Source organism: Clupea harengus, chromosome 1, assembly GCF_900700415.2.
Source record: "Clupea harengus chromosome 1, Ch_v2.0.2, whole genome shotgun sequence".
Lineage (NCBI taxonomy): Eukaryota > Metazoa > Chordata > Actinopteri > Clupeiformes > Clupeidae > Clupea > Clupea harengus.
This window is the reverse complement of record NC_045152.1, coordinates 18,580,620-18,599,863: the sequence shown is the minus strand read 5'-3', so window position 1 is coordinate 18,599,863 and position 19,244 is coordinate 18,580,620. Positions and strand designations below refer to the sequence as shown.

At 42.9% G+C, this 19,244-nt stretch overlaps 2 protein-coding genes across 3 annotated transcripts; both read right to left on the bottom strand.

Annotated features, from left to right (window-relative positions):
* Positions 1–4,688: 4,688 nt before the first annotated feature.
* On the bottom strand, positions 4,689–15,362 carry syt5a (synaptotagmin Va). 2 transcript variants are annotated; one of them, XM_031569748.2, is made up of 10 exons: positions 15,250–15,362; positions 12,867–13,025; positions 10,458–10,472; positions 9,944–10,122; positions 9,762–9,848; positions 9,258–9,425; positions 8,874–9,041; positions 6,240–6,357; positions 5,828–5,961; positions 4,689–5,688 (listed from the first exon to the last, which is right to left on the bottom strand). In XM_031569748.2, exons 2-10 carry the CDS (start codon positions 13,015–13,017, stop codon positions 5,479–5,481), a joined length of 1,230 nt encoding a protein of 409 aa, XP_031425608.1. In that variant the 5' UTR covers positions 13,018–13,025; positions 15,250–15,362; the 3' UTR covers positions 4,689–5,478. The 2 variants fall into 2 exon arrangements, with proteins under 2 accessions (XP_031425608.1, XP_031425616.1); XM_031569756.2 differs by lacking the exon at positions 10,458–10,472 and having other exon boundaries at positions 15,250–15,361.
* Positions 15,363–17,798: 2,436 nt separating this feature from the next.
* On the bottom strand, positions 17,799–19,244 carry LOC105891909 (ferritin, middle subunit). The gene is made up of 4 exons (XM_012818113.3): positions 18,939–19,244; positions 18,525–18,671; positions 18,289–18,414; positions 17,799–18,126 (listed from the first exon to the last, which is right to left on the bottom strand). Exons 1-4 carry the CDS (start codon positions 19,041–19,043, stop codon positions 17,971–17,973), a joined length of 534 nt encoding a protein of 177 aa, XP_012673567.1. The 5' UTR covers positions 19,044–19,244; the 3' UTR covers positions 17,799–17,970.

The window sequence follows — 19,244 nt, the reverse complement described above, 5'->3', positions numbered from 1 at the left end:
TTATTAACCAACATGCATTTGTAAAGGAGCTTAGTGCGCATTGCCTTTTTACGGCGGGGTTGGGCCTCTAATGGCACGATGTATGGCTATCAGTGAAGACATGTTACGTTTCAGAATTAGTTTGCCTTTGGGATGACAAACAGCACTGTGCTCATCATATAGCAAAATATGTCTGTGTCTTTTATTTCCTGTAGAATCAACTACAGGGTATATGTAGGTGTTTACGAGCCGCAAGGCACAATACCAAATGTTTCTTTTTCAATTAGATAGACATTATATCAAAGTTTTAGGTTACACCTCCGTGTTCGTAAGGAGGACCACATTGTCCCACATTTCTTCTGTTTGCATATGATCACCCTAAAGTGGAGTGACCTCCCTTGCAGATGGTGATGTTGCACTCCTACAATCAATCAATCAATCAATCAATCAATCAATTTATTTATTTGATCAACGTATATATATCAAACATAACATTGACAATATATCAAAAATAAAATAAAAAAATAATAATAAAATCCCAATACACAAGCTCCACTTAGTCCTTAACCATGGGTAGAAAGGAAAGAACAAAAGGTATACAAACAAGTGGTAAACAAAAATAATTCTACTGCTTACCCACTAACGATCACATTTTTGGTTATTTATCAACCATGTTTTGAGATTTCTTTTAAAGCAGTTGAATGAGGTTGATTCTCTAATGTTCTGTGGGAGATGGTTCCATGGTTAAACCGGATTTTGAACATTAAACAGCAGTTCTTAAATGTGATCAGGTTGTCCCACCTTAAAGTCTGTTCTTATGGAGGACTGAAGAGTGATGGTGTGATTTAGGTTTTTTGTCAAGTATTTTGAGAGCCTGTTTGTAAAGAGACATGACTGGTTTAAGGGTAGTGGAGTAGACCAGGTGGGTAAGCAGTAGTTAATGTGAGATAAAATCAGCAAGAACATGTACATTTTAGCAGCCTCGGTGGACATGTGATTTCTAAGATACCTAAAGTTGGCCAAGGTGAATTTAAAATTTTTGCATATTTTTTTAACATGTTTTTTAAAAGCAAGTTGATTATTAATCAAGATACCAAGATATTTGTATTCCTTCACAATCTTGATTCTTTGATCAGAAAAAAAAACATCGGGTTCAGTGTGAGACTTGCTGGTTTTAGAAAAAAAACATAGCAACGGTTTTGGAAGTGTTAAGCTGTTACAGGCTGAGGAGTGGAGATAAAGTGTGCTTTTTAAAAGAAAGACACAGGACAACGTGTTGTTCTCATCAGGTCGGTAGCTGTAATGATGTTAACACGTAGCTACCTCCTGTACCAGCTAGCAACACACTCTCCACTCAGGTAGCTCTCTCTAGTGGTCACACAAGGAAATACATTTGTTTTATTATATGCCCAACGACAGTTTGAGCGTTCTGATTGGCTAATGGGTAGTCATGCCAGCCGTGTATTGCCCTCCTCGCCGGTCTGATAGGGATCAGACATGTATATATGTCTATGGATCAGACGCCATCTTCAAAATGAGCGATATTGATAGATCAACAGCCATGAGGAAATTCAGAAGTAGCGAAAATTTGTTATTGAACGTGATGATGAAGACTAGAAACCAGACATCCCAAGTCTCCCGGAAGTTCCGGGAGTCTCCCGCATATTGATAGCGACTCCCTGATGCCCGCAAATTACTTAAAATCTCCCGGAATCTAAAGGCGAGCGAGCAAGACCGTGCACGCAAGACAGACGTGCTCCAAACCGCGTAAGCATCTGTGTAGCGCGCGCACGACAGAGAGGGAGAGGGACCTAGAGACTGTGGCTGTGTTCGGATTCTTAGATAGCTGTCTAATCCTTGATCTCTAGTTGGACAGGTGTCTGACGAGAGAGGTCCTTTCGGGGGAAGGTATCTCAAAAACCGTTGATTTCGAACAGTCTATTAAGATAGGATGTACGGCAACATGACGCTGTGTCATCATCCTGTGTGTGCTTATTTGCTAGCTAGCAGCTACTGTTAGCGACCTGGCTAACGGATACATCGCTAACGAAACAGACTATTTTTGTTAATCAATCATGACATAAGTACATAGTACACTGTTTATTTCTTGGTAACTTTTTAAAAAAATTACCAAAAAAAGCAAAGAAACGTACATCGGTGAATACTTTTGTGGAACTTCGACGATTTCATCCGCCATCTTTTTTAAAATTTGTCTCCGGTTAGGGAATGGCGCAGAGAGTTATGGGTAATACCTGCCGCCATAAGACAGCAAGGCAGCTCAGATGCTCTCTTAAAAAATGACCGTTATGTGACGTATTTCAAGGTATCTTACTAGAGAGGAAGAGAGGGTTTAAGACAATTCGAACAGTACTTGCTCTCTTGATAGGAAGGAAGGAAGGAAGGGAGCATTTTAAGCCAATTCGAACAGGCCCTGTGCGTGTGTGTGGCAGTGTGAGTGTGTGCCTCATGAAGCATCCTGATTGGCCTGTTTCGGTAAGTCAACCAATCAATTTTCAGTGTGGGCGGGCTTTTATGTCTTCTCCTGAACCAGTTCAGTGTATCTAGGAACAGGAGCACCAAGGCAGAGGGAGAGTACCCTAAAAAACGAAGTATAAGACACATTTTACAACAGACTATACAAAGGTGTACCCCTGTCTTAGAAAAGTAAATCACCAAGACAGTCTTGCTCGCTGTACAATCTGTAACAGTGATTTCAGCATTGCCCATGGCAGGTTAAATAACTTTAAAACACATGTTGAGGTGAGTTCAACAAGTTTCATTTCATGTGCATATTATTCAGGCCAGCTAGTTGCCAGGGCTACATGAAAACAACAAACTCCTTAGACCTGTTTAAAGTTGCAGTGGAATAAAAATAAAAACAGTTAACATAAATAGTATAAGCAGCATATAAATAGTAAAAGTAATCTACATATTTAAACATAATTAACAAATAATTGCATAGGGCTATAGCCTATAGAATGATATTATGCTTTTATATCTTTTAGGGACCACAACTTGTTAGGGAGCGCAGGCAAATAGGCCTAGGCCTACATGAAGGCTATATGTAGGCCTGCATGTAAATAGTTTTTTTTGGGGGGGGGGGAGCTCGGGATACCTCCCTGAAAGGACAGGTTGCAGGTTGGGATGTCTAAGAAACTATAGTTTGAATCACTTGTGTTGTTACTTTACTGTAAATTAAAGCCATTTTAGCTGAGCCGTGTTGTCCGTTTTCTATTGATCATTGTAACTTGAAGTTAGCAAGTAATTGTTTGCTACGCAACACCTGAAACACATTGTGTCGTGAGAAGACTTGAGAGCTGAACAAAACGACATGTTTTCTATTAACAATTACCATTTCTTTTCATTTACAAAATGAAAGGAGCGAAAAATGCCATATAATAAACAACTTACTAACCTCGACCGTTCGGTTAGTAACACTCTCGGTTAGTAAGTAGTTAATAATGAACTCATGTTCAATTACCACAGTGACAATAAGCTCGCAGCTGCATTGCGAGAAGCTCTGACACATCAGGGTCCTGGAAAATGACTTATCTGTCCCAACTGACGTCTCCGTGACGGGAGCAACAGCCTCATGTGCAGAATTGAGGAGATCATGGCGCTCGCAGCTGCGTGATCTTGGGTTTAAACAGCTGTAAAGTACATGCAACACTTAATATGCTTTTGTAAGGCAGCAAGGACCCAGAATGGACAGTAAACATCGGTAAGCCAGTAATTGGCGTGTTGTTAGCGCCCTCGTGCGGATGAAGTGCAGAAGCATGGCTGTATAAATTGTACTAGAGCTAGAACCTCATGCTACCAGTCTCTCCATCCTACACAAGACCATCTGAATCAGCCTGGTAGCCAGCAGTTGGGTGCAGATGCAATGTTTTCCCCCACACCAGGATGGGGACTCTGGGCAGAGGAGTGCCGGTGAAACCTAAGAGATGCAGCTTTGTCTAAATGTTGTAGTGTCATCATGCACAGATAGCACCGGGTTAGTTGCATAAGAAGGCAGACTAGGCCCCTCCTCCCTGTCATTTGTTATTACGTCTCCCACTTTGTCTCCTTCCCCTGTCACACACTTGCACACTAGGTAAGCCTCACACACTTACATCATATATCTGTCCCATGCACCCACAACCTGTTTTCACCTCATCCCTCCCCCCCTTTCTCTCTGTCTGTGGTTCTTTTATTCCCCCTCTCCTCTTCTCTTCCTCTCTGGCTACATGCCCATCCACCCCTCATCACCGTGTGTGTTTCTCTCTCTCCATCTGCATCTGCCATCCCCCTCTCCCCACACTAATTCCCTACTCACATGTTTGGCAGAGGGCAGAACTGTGTCTGGGTCTGTGAGAGACAGATTAACTCTCAGCATCAGTGTCACCCATGTAACCTCACAATCGCCCGGCATCAACCATGACAAAGTAGGGCTTACTCTTCTTACAAGAAGAGTTACAGTACGCTCCTCTTTTTGATATACTTTTTGTGTGTTACATACTTTTATGTTTACTTGATGTTGTTATGCTTAGTTGTTATTATTTATGGAGTAAAACAGTTTAGTGCTTGTAACACTGATGATAAAGAGAAAGAAAATCACAACCAACTCATAACTCATTGTCTTTTTAAGGCTGGTGTGTTCACTTCTTAATTATGGCCTCACAGTCTTTCTTTTGTGCAGACAGTTTTAAAATCTTGTGACATGAAACCCATTTTACATATGGAATTGTTTATTCCACTAGAATATTTACAGTTGCAACAGTACATTCAGGGATGGTAGGCAAACCAGACATCTCTCAGACAGTGATAGACACACAAATACAAACATACACACAAAATCATACATACATACATACACACATACATACACACATAAAACAAATACACATACAAACACACCCGCACATACACAAACAATATATTCAAACAAGACAAATGATTCAAAAGAGATATTAAAAGAAATATTCATACTCAGTGAAAACATATCTAATGCTACATCTCTGTATTTCAGAGGGGATAGTTCTTGTGCAGGGCACACGCTTTATACAAAGGGAGACGAGGAAAGACACAGAGACATTTCCAGATGCAAGACAAACCATAGGCTACAGTAATGAGACACTCCTCTCCATATGCTGAAGCTGTGCTTAAAGGATAAAGATCTGGGTGTGAGTACAGGTGTCTGTGCGGCTAGGTTAGACAGCTGACTAGAGTGGGTACAGTACACAAACATTATGAGCTGGTGTGTGATGTGTGCAAAAGAAGGAGGTCATTTTGGGAAGCACAGGACTAAGTGCTGGTGTGTTTTGTCGATTATGTTGTTGTTTCTTATCAGTGTGCTTTTTAAGAGTTAGGTTCAAGGTCAGGAGTGGTGTTTTGGGCGTGCGCATTTGCATTCTCACCACATGTGCTTTAGCCTAGCAGATAGGGGCGAGGTTAGAATTAGAAGTGCCATTGACGGTCAGGGTTGATTGTGATGTTGGAGGCTGTGTTTGGGATTAGTGTTTAGCGGATGGGAAGCTTGAGGGCGGCGTCCACTTCCTCCTCCTGCTGCAGAGTGTGCCACTGAGCCACCGGGCGTCTGGGATTGGCCAGCATGTCTGACCAATGGCGGAGGCCCACACCGGTGGCGCCGAAGCCGATCCAGGCCTTCCCGATGGCATCGTTGCTGCCCAGCTTGTCGTAGTCGTACACAGTGATGAGCACCTGAAGTTTCTGTGGGATTGAAGAGATAGAAGTGAGAGAGTCACGTGGCCTTCTGTCATCATTAGAGAGAAATAGAGAGAGAGGAGATCTACAGCTACTGCACCCAAAACAACACCGCCAGTGTTAATCTATTACATTAGGACAGTACCTGGATCTGAGCAAAAGGGATCTCAAAGCTGAAACTCTCATTGAAGTACGGGTTTAAGGTGTTCTGTTTCACGGTCGTCTTCTTCTTCTTCACACGCTTGCCATTGTGTTGCAGCACCAGTTTGACAAATGGATCTAAGAAAAAAAAATAGAGAGAAAAAAAGGATGAGGCTATAAAATACACAAAACAAGTGCATGTATTTATAGTAGTAACACTAAACTGACATGAGTGGCCATTCTAAACAACTTGTAACCCACAATGTGACCATGACTAATTAGTGTCATCGGTTGTCAGGATTCCAACTGTCAGAATGTATATCTCAGTGATTTCCAGTGAGGGAATGAAGACCATCAGAGCCCATCATGCGACATGTGAGACCGCTGAAGGTTGGTGTGCGAGAGGATTGGGGTACCTGACAAGCCACCGACGTCCATCTTCTTCAGGTTCTTGGCTTCCATCACACAGATAGTCAGTTTACCAGATGTAGGCACATAACGCAGTGAGATACAGATGTCACCCAGCTTCTCTTCCTGTTACAAATAACCAGAAGATGATTTATTAATTGATTCAAATAAACTGTAGTCACACACGTGTAAATCTGAAATAAATAGTATATGAATGTATGCGTGTGTGTGTGTGTGTGTGTGTGTGTGTGTGTGTATATGTATATATATATATATATATATATATATATATATATATATATATATAAACATTTCCATTGTGTATATATATATATATAAAGGCAGTGTTGTATAGTAACGAAGTAGAAATACTTCGTTACTGTACTTAAGTCGTTTTTTTGGATATCTGTACTTTACTTTACTACTTATATTTCTGTTTACTTTTACTTTTACTTCGCTACATTTTGCAAAGAAAACGGATACTTTTACTCCGATACATTTCCCCTGAAACCTTCGTTACTCGTTACAAAATCAAATCATCTTTAGAAGAAAAAAAAATCATGAGAGTGACGAAACCAACGTCACTGTGGTAGAACTGCAAGCAGGTTTGGCGAATCAGTGGTCCTAGCGCACGTTAATGCGTTATTGACCGTTACCATGGAACCACCAATGAGCGTGAACCACATAGACATATGGTGAACCACACAGGCCAAAGTTAACATTGAGCGGTGGGGCACTTTCAGATGTGCCCCACGAAATCTGCCTGGCAACTAGACTGGAATAATGCGAAAACCGCGAGACCTGTACCCCGTGACTAAGAGAAAAAAAACATACAGTCAGATCAAAATCAGACAGATCAATGCCAGTAACGTTACTGCTAGTTAGCTATCGGTAGTTTTCGAGTATTTGGGAAGTGTTTTAATTCAGCCTACAATGAATAATGTAGACTAGTTGTTGAGGGTGCAATTTAGTACATTGTCGTTGGAAGATAAATTAGAAATGAAACGTTTGGCGCCACACAAAAGGATTAAGACATTCACAAGAAACACGATGGGACAGCAGAGACTGAACGCACTCTCCATGCTTACCATTGAAAACCCGTTTGTTCATGGACTAGTGGATTTTAACAGCAAAGTCATCGAGAGGTTTACTCAAGCAAAGAACCACCGCGCCAACTTCCTATTTAAGTGATCTGCATTGGTGAGTCAAACCTTTTTTTTTTGGAGCTTATGGATGTATCAATGCAATCTGCAAGGACATCGTCTTTTTACAAAGTTTTGTTCATTTAGCAGCATGTTTTGTTGCTGTTATTTGTTTAAGGTGTGCCTTTCGCTTCATATTGTATGCCACACGTGTGCCACAAGCTTAATAAATCTGTCAAGTTATTTGAGCTATGTGTCTGTCTAATATTTTTACTTTGTTGCAATCATTTTACTTTAATGCTGTATTATAGGCAACATGTGACATTTATTTGAAATAGGATTTCTGCTCCCTGCCGGCACTCAAAATGCAGCCCATAACATATCCTACTGGTCTACTGCTTATAATAATCAGCTACCTCTAGTTTTTTGACGGTGACATGAAGTCATACAAAATTGCCCCACCAGAAATTTCAGGCTAAAATCGCCACTGCTCCAGATCAAGGCAAAATGGACTGCAATATGCAGTGGAAGGATATATCCAAAACATTAAGATCAGCAACGAAGGGGACACAACAATAATCGAAGCAAAAGCACACAGGTCTCAATCAAAAAATTAGAAACCCCACAACCTCTTCATTAAATGCCACCAGCACAACCTTGTAGACTAGTCATGTTCTTTCACCGCTGGGTAAGATCTGTATATAATATTTCAAGCTAGCTAATAACCTACAAAGATTATTTATTCTTATTCTTTATTCCATTCTGGCGAAGTATCTAGCTAGTTAGCTAGGATGGTGTCAATCTACACTACAGTAACGTAGCAGTGTGGAGCAAGATAGCGGCTAGTACATTATTGTTCAAGGGATGTGTGTGCATGTTGCTGAAAGTATTTCACAGTCACTGTACAGATAACTTGTTTGAAAAACTGATGATCCTGATGTAATGCTATGGCTTTGTATCAGATCGACAGGTTATTGCTCTCAGGTTGTGCCTAATGCATACCTTGGGATACTCAGGAGCCCATTCACAAAATGTTACAAAGATTCAAATTTTAAAAATTCATAATGGCTTTTTGGGACGTTTTTTTTTGAAGATGAACAAAACATTTTTCAGTTTCAAGTAATGACTGGGTTGTTACTTTCGGTGCTGCTTTAGTATTGCCTATTGTGTTAAATTGTGTTCAAATAAGGCCCAGTTTATAAGTATGCTCATTCTAGTCGGAATAAACTTCATAATTCTCAAAATTCGGACCCTTTGCTTTTTTATTAACAGCATTTACTTGTACTTTTACTTTCAATACTTAAGTACATTTAATATCAGAAAATTACTTTTGATACTTAAGTACAGTAAAGATCAGATACTTTAAGACTTTTACTCAAGTAGTATTCTAAAAGGTTACTTTTACTTTTACTTGAGTCATTTTCCAGGAAGGTATCTTTACTTTTACTCAAGTATGGGTGCTTTATACACCACTGTATAAAGGTGAGGTGCAAAGCCTACCTCCTCTTTCTCTCCTCCAACCAAATCCTTCCACTCGTGAATGGGCTGAGCCAGGTCAATGCTGTTCATGGCGATGGTGATCTGTCCAATCACATCATGTTTGCCAAAGCGGTCAAAGTCAAAGGCCTGCAGCACCAGGGACTGGCCAGCCAGGTCATTAAAGAGGATCTGTTGGAAGCAGAGCATGAGTTTAAAGATCTCTGACAAATAACATTCTCTGAGCAACAGACGAGGTGAAGTAGAGATTGAAAAAAATGCTAAACCAGGAAGGGGTGAAATGGAGAGTGATGAGCAGAGGAGGAAACACACACAGATAAGAGAGACTGGGGAGGTGAAGAAGGGAAGGGGAGAGCTGAGGAGGGAGTACGAGGAAATGACACACACCTTGAATTTGAAGGTCTCGTTGAAGACGGGGGACAGGTTCTTGCGCTGGACTTTGGTCTCAAACTTCTTCTTCTTGTCAGGGAGCATGTACACTTTGATGTAAGGGTCTGAGGTACCGCCCATGTCCATGGCAGGCAGGTCCTGAGCTTGCAGGATCCCCACAACGAGCTACCCACAGAGAACAGACAGAAGTCAGTGTCATGGAGACATTGGTACAGGAGGTAGAGAAGTCGTTTAGTAATCAGAAGGTTGATAGTTCGATTCCCTGTCGAAGTGTCCTTGAGCAAGACACTAAACCTCTAATTGCTCCTGATGTGCAGTGTGCCATCAGTGTAAATGTAAAATGTGTATACATTGTAAGTCGCATTGTAAGTCGCTTTGGATAAAAGCGTCTGCTAAATATGTATATGTAAATGGAGCCACTGCACCCACACCCACTCGTTTTCACACAGAGACTTATACAAACACATGTAAGCACACATCTAAACACGCTGGTTCCCATACCTCATTGTCATTGAAGTTGTAGTCAAGTGTGTACTCAAGCTTGCCATAGAACTCCTGTTCCTTATCCTCTCCCTCCTTCTTCTCCTCCTGAAGAACAGATTTTTCATATATTATTATCAGAACTCCCTTTCTCTCTCGTTCCTAGGTTCCATGTCGTTTTCTTTTTTCTTGACCCCCCTTACCTCACCCCCCTCGCCTTCACCATCCTTCTTTCTCCTTCTGCGACCACCGCCACCCTTTCTCTCGCGGACTTTCTTCCCTTTCTTCTTCCCTCCCAAGCACTTCTTATAGATGCAGAAGGCAAAGCAGCCCACCAGGGCCAGAACCACCACCACTATTGCCCCGATGGCCCACATAGGCACTGAGAAAGAGAGAGAGATAGATAGAGAGAGAGAGATAAAGAGAGAGAGAGAGATAAAGAGAGAGAGAGAGAGAGAGAGGGAAATAGAGAGAGAGAGAGAGAGAGAGAGAGAGTGGGTTGGGACAGAGACAAATCATCAAACACATTTCCAGAGAATTCAGTAGTTTATGAACAGTTACTAGCCAGAAGCTTCCTTCAGCTCGAGCCTACACTAAACAACAGTCTACTGCTGGAAATGACTAGAGTGTTGAGCACTAGCTGAGAGGGTGGATAGGTATGGGTGGATGGACGCATAAGTGGGTGGATTTGTTGACAGAAATGATTGATATACTTACTGTTGAGCTTATGGTCTGTCATGAGATGGAAGGTTGAGATGGAATGGGACAGAAAAAATGTTTCATAGTGTTAAATTGAACACTAACAACTGAAAATAAACAAAATAGCTTACAAACAAATTGTCATTCTTGTAAGGATATCTCTGACACAACCTAAAAACAACTGGTCAGACTGACTGAGAGCACTGGTAGAGAGGTTGTCAGTTGGTTGATAATCCTGCAGGGATCTAATTAGGTATCCAATCTCCGTGTGTGTGTGTGTGACTGTCAGGTCACTGAGTGGTGTGCTTATGGAGAAGTTACTTTTCTTGGGTTGAGTTGGATTTGTTAGAGTATGCCTGAGGGTCACACTATCATGTCTTGTAGTTGCTGGTCCTGCCTTATTACTGTGTGTGTGTGTGTGTGTGTGTGTGTGTGTGTGTGTGTGTGTGTGTGTGTGTGTGTGTGTGTGTGTGTGTGTGTGTGTGTGTGTGTGTGTGTGTGTATGACAGAGAGAGTTCATGTAGCTGAAGAAAAATGTTTGAAGGGTGTTTGATGGGTGTACTCACTCTGGGGAGGTGTGTGTGTGTGTGACAGAGAGGGGTGTACTCACTCTGGGGAGGTGTGTGTGTGTGTGTGTGTGTGTGTGTGTGACAGAGAGGCATGTACTCACTAGGGAGGTGTGTGTGTGTGTGTGTGTGTGACAGAGAGGAGTGTACTCACTCTGGGGAGGTGTGTGTGTGTGACAGAGAGGAGTGTACTCACTCTGGGGAGGTGTGTGTGTGTGACAGAGAGGGGTGTACTCACTGGGGAGGCGTGTGTGTGTGTGTGTGTGTGACAGAGAGGAGTGTACTCACTCTGGGGAGGTGTGTGTGTGTGACAGAGAGGGGTGTACTCACTGGGGAGGTGTGTGTGTGTGACAGAGAGGCGTGTACTCACTCTGGGGAGGTGTGTGTGTGTGTGTGTGACAGAGAGGGGTGTACTCACTCTGGGGAGGTGTGTGTGTGTGTGACAGAGAGGAGTGTACTCACTCTGGGGAGGTGTGTGTGTGTGTGTGACAGAGAGGAGTGTACTCACTGGGGAGGTGTGTGTGTGTGACAGAGAGGCGTGTACTCACTCTGGGGAGGTGTGTGTGTGTGTGTGTGTGTGTGTGTGTGTGTGTGTGTGTGTGACAGAAAGGGGTGTACTCACTGGGGAGGTGTGTGTGTGTGTGTGTGACAGAGAGGGGTGTACTCACTGGGGAGGCGTGTGTGTGTGACAGAGAGGGGTGTACTCACTGGGGAGGTGTGTGTGTGTGACAGAGAGGGGTGTACTCACTCTGGGGAGGTGTGTGTGTGTGTGTGTGTGTGTGTGTGTGTGACAGAGAGGGGTGTACTCGTGTGTGTGTGACAGAGAGGCGTGTACTCACTGGGGAGGTGTGTGTGTGTGTGTGTGTGTGTGTGTGTGTGTGTGTGTGTGTGTGTGACAGAGAGGGGTGTACTCGTGTGTGTGTGACAGAGAGGCGTGTACTCACTGGGGAGGTGTGTGTGTGTGTGTGTGTGTGTGTGTGACAGAGAGGGGTGTACTCACTGGGGAGGTGTGTGTGTGTGTGTGTGTGACAGATAGGCGTGTACTCACTGAGGAGGTGTGTGTGTGTGTGTGTGTGTGTGTGTGTGTGTGTGTGTGTGTGCGTGTGTGCGTGTGTGTGTGTGACAGAGAGGCGTGTACTCACTAGGGAGGTGTGTGTGTGTGTGTGTGTGACAGAGAGGGGTGTACTCACTAGGGAGGTGTGTGTGTGTGTGTGTGACAGTGTGACAGAGAGGCGTGTACTCACTAGGGAGGTGTGTGTGTGTGTGTGACAGAGAGGGGTGTACTTACTGGGGAGGTGTGTGTGTGTCAGTGTGACAGAGAGGGGTGTACTCACTGGGGAGGTGTGTGTGTGTGTGTGACAGAGAGGGGTGTACTCACTGGGGAGGTGTGTGTGTGTGTGTGTGTGTGTGTGTGACAGAGAGGGGTGTACTCGTGTGTGTGTGTGACAGAGAGGCGTGTACTCACTGGAGAGGTGTGTGTGTGTGTGTGTGTGTGTGTGTGTGTGTGTGTGTGTGTGTGTGTGTGTGTGTGTGTGTGTGTGTGTGTGTGTGTGTGTGTGTGTGTGTGACAGAGAGGGGTGTACTCACTCTGGGGAGGTGTGTGTGTGTGTGTGTGTGTGTGTGTGTGTGTGTGTGTGTGTGTGTGTGTGTGTGTGTGTGTGTGTGTGTGTGTGTGTGTGTGTGTGTGTGTGACAGAGAGGCGTGTACTCACTCTGGGGAGGTGTGTGTGTGTGTGTGTGTGTGTGTGTGTGTGTGTGTGTGTGTGTGTGTGTGTGTGTGTGTGTGTGTGTGACAGAGAGGCGTGTACTCACTCTGGGGAGGTGTGTGTGTGTGTGTGTGTGACAGAGAGGCGTGTACTCACTGGGGAGGTGGTCCAGTTCATTGAAGAACTTGTTCTTCATGTTCATGAAGTTGTGGTTGTGGACGGCCGGCGGTGGGGGCGGAGGGGGCGGAGCCTTCTCCTCTGGCTCCGCCGCACGCCGCAGCCGCTGCTGCAGGCTGACCAATCGCATCGTGGCAGCTGGAGGGGACACACCAGAAGAAGAATTCACATCCAGAGCTTGTCTTCGTTATGTGTCGTCACTTATTCAAATTAAGGTTACATTTCTGCTTTGGAAAATATGATCTGATGGCCGCACACAGGGGCAAACTGATCGGAGGTTTTGAGGTTTCAACAAATGGCTCCGTAAATGGCAAATGGCTCCGTAAACCTCTTTGTTCTTTGATCCTCTGCCAACAGTTCTCTCCTAGTTTACTTTCCCTCCTTTCGTCCTTGTATGACAATGATGACATGTGAAGAGATCTCACTAATCTTTCACCAAAATAGCTTCTAAACACACACACACACACCAGTCCACTCTTTCACACTCATATTCACATTTAACTTCCCATGTCATACATTTATAAGGTACAGGCCAATTTGCATTGCATGTTGAATTCACACACAATGACACACCACGCACATACATATATTTTTGGAAACAGTCCTACAGCTTAAAGACATTTAAAGACACACACACACACACACACACACACACACACACACACACACAGGCAGGCCAGTGCTGTACTCCCCAGAGGCATGTAATGAGATTAATTGGTAAAGGTAATCCATGTCTTAAGTATCTGTCAGCAGCCCCTACTCCTTCTATTTTCCCACTAAGCCCTCAGCCATGAGGATGCCCCCTGGTGGGGGATGGGGGGCGGTGGTAGTTGTGCCAGGTTCAGGGCGTGTGAGTGCATGAACCAAGCCACAGACGTGAGAGATTACGTGCAGGTTAATAGGCTTGGACTGTCAGCAGTCAAGGTTACAGAAGAGAAGGCTGGGCTGTGAGTGGTGGTTCACCCTGGCCACCCATGTTTGGCCATCTGCATTATCCGGACGTTTGGCCAAGATGGTGGACTTGAACCTACTTTCCGCAAACTGAAATTGGCTTGGTTTTTGCTTCACAACAACAAACAACAGAACCAAAAAATTGTGTTGTTGAAGCCACTATATTGTGGCAGGAGTTCTATAGCTTTCCAATTACTTTTTGTATTAACCTCTTTTACTTAATAAAAAAAAAAAAACACATAAAACTGAGAAAGGGTGTGGCAAGCTATTGGACTACTTTTGATCAACTTTTAGTCACTTCACCGCCTTGAACACTTGTGTTTAAAGTTCAAAGTTCAAAGTACTTGATTTGTCATTGTCACAAAAACAACGAGACAGTAGAGGCAGCAACAGACAGCTAAAAACTTAAGTTGCTGTGGACATTAACTGCCACAGCTAAATAATGATAAATAACAATTAATAAATTGATAAATAAAGGTAAGAGGTCAGTCTGATGCACCATGGAGACACCAGAGCACTATAGATATCCCCTCTTCTTTCCTCATGCTTTTGGATGATACAGCATCAAATGATGAGACTAATGAGTTTTACTGGCGTGACTGTTGACAGCTGATGCCTGTGGACTTCTGAGAGGGGCTTATCTTTTCTTCCTCGAGCATATAGAAGGTCAACAGCTTGCCCTCAGCGGACAAATAGCCTACCAGCTAAAAGCTGCAATCCTAAACAACTGTCCACTGATTTGCAACGAGTGTAGACTAAAACTAAAAACAGAAAGTATCCCTTAACACATTTAAGTACGGGTAACATTAAGAATGATGCAATTGTATGCTTGGCTTGGACACGAATAAACGCCGGTCTCACATGTGCAGCTTAAGCTGGGCTACGCAGTGACAGCAGGACGGATTGATTTTGTCCTCATCACGCTTTTTTCTACTCAACAGATGAAAACCACAGAATCCTAGGATTACTCAACTGCCATGACTCTAAGGCACGAAACATGTTCCCTCAAAACTATAAATAAAAAGTTGAAAGTGGGCTACTGTAAGCCTGCATATCAAATTCACATTGAAATTCATGTGCGAAATGCCGTTTTGATTATGACTTCAACATTTATACTTCTTGATCTTTTAACGTCGTCGTACACTAGCCTACATCCCTGCATTGTGTCAAACTGCATAATAATTTAAATTAACAAACCACCTCATCCAAACATGATGAAAACATGCCGCTGCAATTTAAAAAGCTTTTTTGTGATCGGGTAGATTATCCATGCGGTATTATTTCATTATACACCGATTTCACCATAACAGTTAAGACTACACTATTCTTTTAATAGGTCTACATAATTGACAAAATCAAACTACTATTTATTTTTTGTCTTTCAATTCCATATCTGTCAAACAAGACTTACCCGAAAAAAACGTCTCTCTCTCTTCACTTTTATGGATGCTCTCCTGACACCTTTAGGGTATGACTGTTGCGCACCATCCCTCTCCCTCCCTCCTCGCTCGCTTGCCCCCACCCTCTCTCTTTCTCCCTTAATCTCCGCTATCCCAATGTGCCATCTTTATCTCCACCCTCTCTTCCTCTGGAGCGCAAATCGCATTTGAATGTCCAAAGCATCGCTTGGATTAATTCTCCCTCCTGTTGCAGGCGTAGTTTATATGATCGGTTCTATCGTCATTCTATCCAGAATTCACTTTTTTTTTTTTAAACTAAGTTTTGGGTATGGAAAGCATATAGGCTATGAGATAACCGCTGACGTTCAAACCATATGCCCCTTAATCTTTTCACCGGACCTAATCTTTTCATTTTAAAGTGGTTTTATACTTTCTATCGCTAATCTGATTTTGTTGTAGGCCTACATCCCAATGTAATTCACGCGCCATAATTTCCCATATAGGATTTCATACGGCTTGTAGACCTATCCCAATCTCAATCGACTAATCGGATTGTTTTATGCGTTCTGTATATGGGCAGCATCGGAAATGGTTCATCAGTGTCAAGCCCTCCAATAATGGAATTTTGGCGCCTTTTTAAACGTGGACACACTGTATGACCTGTGCTGCTGAACAGGACAGTAACAGTGCACCCCACCCTAGCCTTTTCTCTCATGGTATGTGTTATGTGGAAAGATGTATTTGTTTAACCAGTTTTGTTACTTGTCAGTGATAGTAATTTCATCTATGTATGCACTAAGCATTGTTTGTGATATGATTGGAACATATGGTTGTGTTGTGTTTCTATCTCAGTTACCCTACCTCCTCCCCCTGCCCTTATCACTGGGCAGGGGAGCAGGTGTGCTAGTTGGGCAGTCCTTCCTGCCTCTGATGGGAGCAGAGGAGGAAGTGAAATCCTTTCTCCTTCTCCAGACAGCTGGTGTTTAAAGGCTGTGTATTGTTGTGAAGGAGCCTGTCCTTGTTGCTCTGTTTCACTAAATCTCCCACCAGTGTGTGTCTGACTTAGGTTTCTGGTGGTTGTGCTTATTTTGTCATATCCTTAACTTTATTGATATTAATTGAAGTAATTTATTTAGTACATTTGGAAGCCATCTGAAGGAGGCTGGGTGCCATGTGTTTTGTTAACGCTTCCTTTCCTTTTTGGGGGGGCTTGAGGTTAGTTTCTGTTAGAGATAAGGAGAGATTCCACTCCTGTCCTTAAAAGTTTTGGCTTGTAAACTCAATAATTTTTTATGAGGTTTTTTGATGATTGAAATGTTAACATGACAAGGTACTTTCAACTTTGTATGGCATTCCATTGTTTAACAGGCACTAGACCAGTCCCCCCTAGTCACACCGGTGCCATCATAAGGGCAGAATATCCTGTGCTGTGACATCAGTAGCAGCGGAAACATTCCAGCGAGCTTCACATTCATCCTGTGAAACTGCTGAATAAGAACATGTTTTTCTTTTTTGCAGAAGTGGTCAATGTGACTGAATGTCCTGGCCCAGTTGACCTAGTAACCATGTTGCCTGTAATCTCAAAAGACATGTTATTCTGAAGACTAGGCTGTCTTTTGGGGACAGGACAGCAGAAATGTACAGCGTCCCACATTCAGAGATAAATGAGCCTTGGTTAGCCTAATGCAACTCAAGAAATGAAACTTCATGAATTAGTCAGCAAAGACAGCCCCTCCTGTATCAAATACCCGTCGTCAAGGATTGCAGTGGATTAATGAATCACTGTGGGGCTTTGACCCATTCCACATGTCATAAGTTTAGTAATAGGGCCACTAAATGTAATCCCAACCTGTTATTTAATTACAAGTCACTCCTCCCCTTGTCCAAAGTCCATTTTTAGACAGTTTTCCATTTTTTAGGTCCAGTCCTCGATCCTGGCAAAAAGGTTTTTTGATATTTGAGTTCAACAGCCTGACAAATACACCCCTGGATTGGATATTTTTGTGAAAGTCTCCTTAAGTCATAAAGTTGCATCCCCCTTCTGGGGTCAATTTTGCTCTACAGTGCACACCTCATATCCACTCAACAGAACCTGACCAGATTGAAATGTGCCATAATTCAGTGTTCTGCAAACAACCCAGTTCACTTCCTTCAGGCTGTTGTGGTGCATCAACTACATCCTCATACATTTAAGGACTCTTTCAAGGTTCACTCAATTCTCAGCCATCTTGACACATGTATCTAACCTTTCTTTGTGCCTAGTTATTGTACTGTAATGTTCATGACTTAACATATTTTGATGACCCACAATTGTATGTTGTAAGGTCTTAGTAACTAAATGTTAGTCATTTTACACTGAAAGCAAGCGTGCCATTTATGGACTAAATTTTTTTTAGGTTTAATTTTGAAATGCTTCCAGTGACAACCCCAACAGATCCACACAGAAAACAAGCAAGAGAATCCCAAGGTGAAGGGTGATCAGGGAGTAAGTTCACTATGGTCTAACCACTAACCCAAGGACAAAAACACAACCAATTATAAACAAAACTGCCACACAGAATCTGCTCAAAATGTTTATTCATCAGATTGACAACTGCGGTTTAAAATCAGTCTGAAAAACAGCCTTAACCTTTGCGACAGCATTTGGAGTGGCTGCCATAAGACAAATTAAGGAAATGGCAAATTAATGGAGTAGCCAAGCAGAGACTGAGAACATAGGCTGAGCCCTTAATTTAGCTTTTGCTTCCCAGAGTATGCTTGTCAAACAAATACTCTGCCATCTTATTGTTGGCGGCATCCATCTTTGTGAGGTTGGTGACGATGTCGCCCAGCTTCTTGATGGCATCCACCTGCTCAGTCAGGTAATGGGACTCCAGGAAGTCACAGAGCTAATGAATGGACAGAAAATGAATCCAGTGAGTATGGGCAAGTCCTGCCATGTTTCATGTGTAAGGACGAATCATATCCAATGAATTACATTCTGATCACATGCAGTTTGTTTCAATAGTCAATGAGATCTGAAGCTTCAGCGTGGAAGTACTGTTACTTACATGAGGATCCACTTTCTCATTGGCGATCTTGTGTAGGTCCAGCAGGGCCTGGTTGACGTTCTTCTCCAACTGCAGAGCGCACACCATGGCCTCCAGCCCACTACCCCACTCATCTCGCTCTGGCTTCTAGAGTGGTCAAAGAGTAAACATGAGGTCAAACACTGGACTATCATTAACAGAAAACCGCAAGAGATAACAAATAACATTACACCAAGTTTTATGAAAACAACCCTGACCTTCACATCCTGGAGGAAGATGCGCCCGCCCCTTTTGTTCTGGAAGGCCATCAATTTATCCGCATGCTCCCGTTCCTCATCGCTGTTCTCTTTGAAGAAGTGAGAAAATCCAGGAAGGGCGACGTCGTCACGGTCAAAATAATACGCCTGAACGTTCACAGGGAACACACATAGTTACCATCACAGGTTAAGTGTAGGGAGATTTTGGTATCTGAACAATGCAACTAATCAGTCCTGCATTCTTTCCTAATTAGTGAATTAAGTTACCACACGGCTTTGTTTACGACGCAACCATTGGGCAACGTCACACCGTATGTTTTAGGCCAACATGAAACATTTTGCTGAATATATGAATCCTTCAATGGAGTAATTTTCATAAATAAACAGAACGTTACATCTTTCGCGAAAACTTACCATCGAGGTGTAGGTGTATGAGGCAAACAGCTCCATATTGATCATGCGGTTGATGGCTGCCTCGCAGTCACGGTGATAGTTCTGGCGAATCTGAGAAGTCTCCATTTCGGCGATAATTTTCCGGGTTTTATTATCAAAATGAAATAGAAAAATATAATTTAAAGTATGACTCAAATCCTAAGCAAAACAAGGAATGTAACGAAGTCTCAGACGAAGGAAAGAAGTTCCGTTCAAGCACTGTTGAAGCAAGAACCTCCTCTAGCGTCTTCTCCACAAAGATAAAATGGCAGTGGCAGTCCTGCTTAT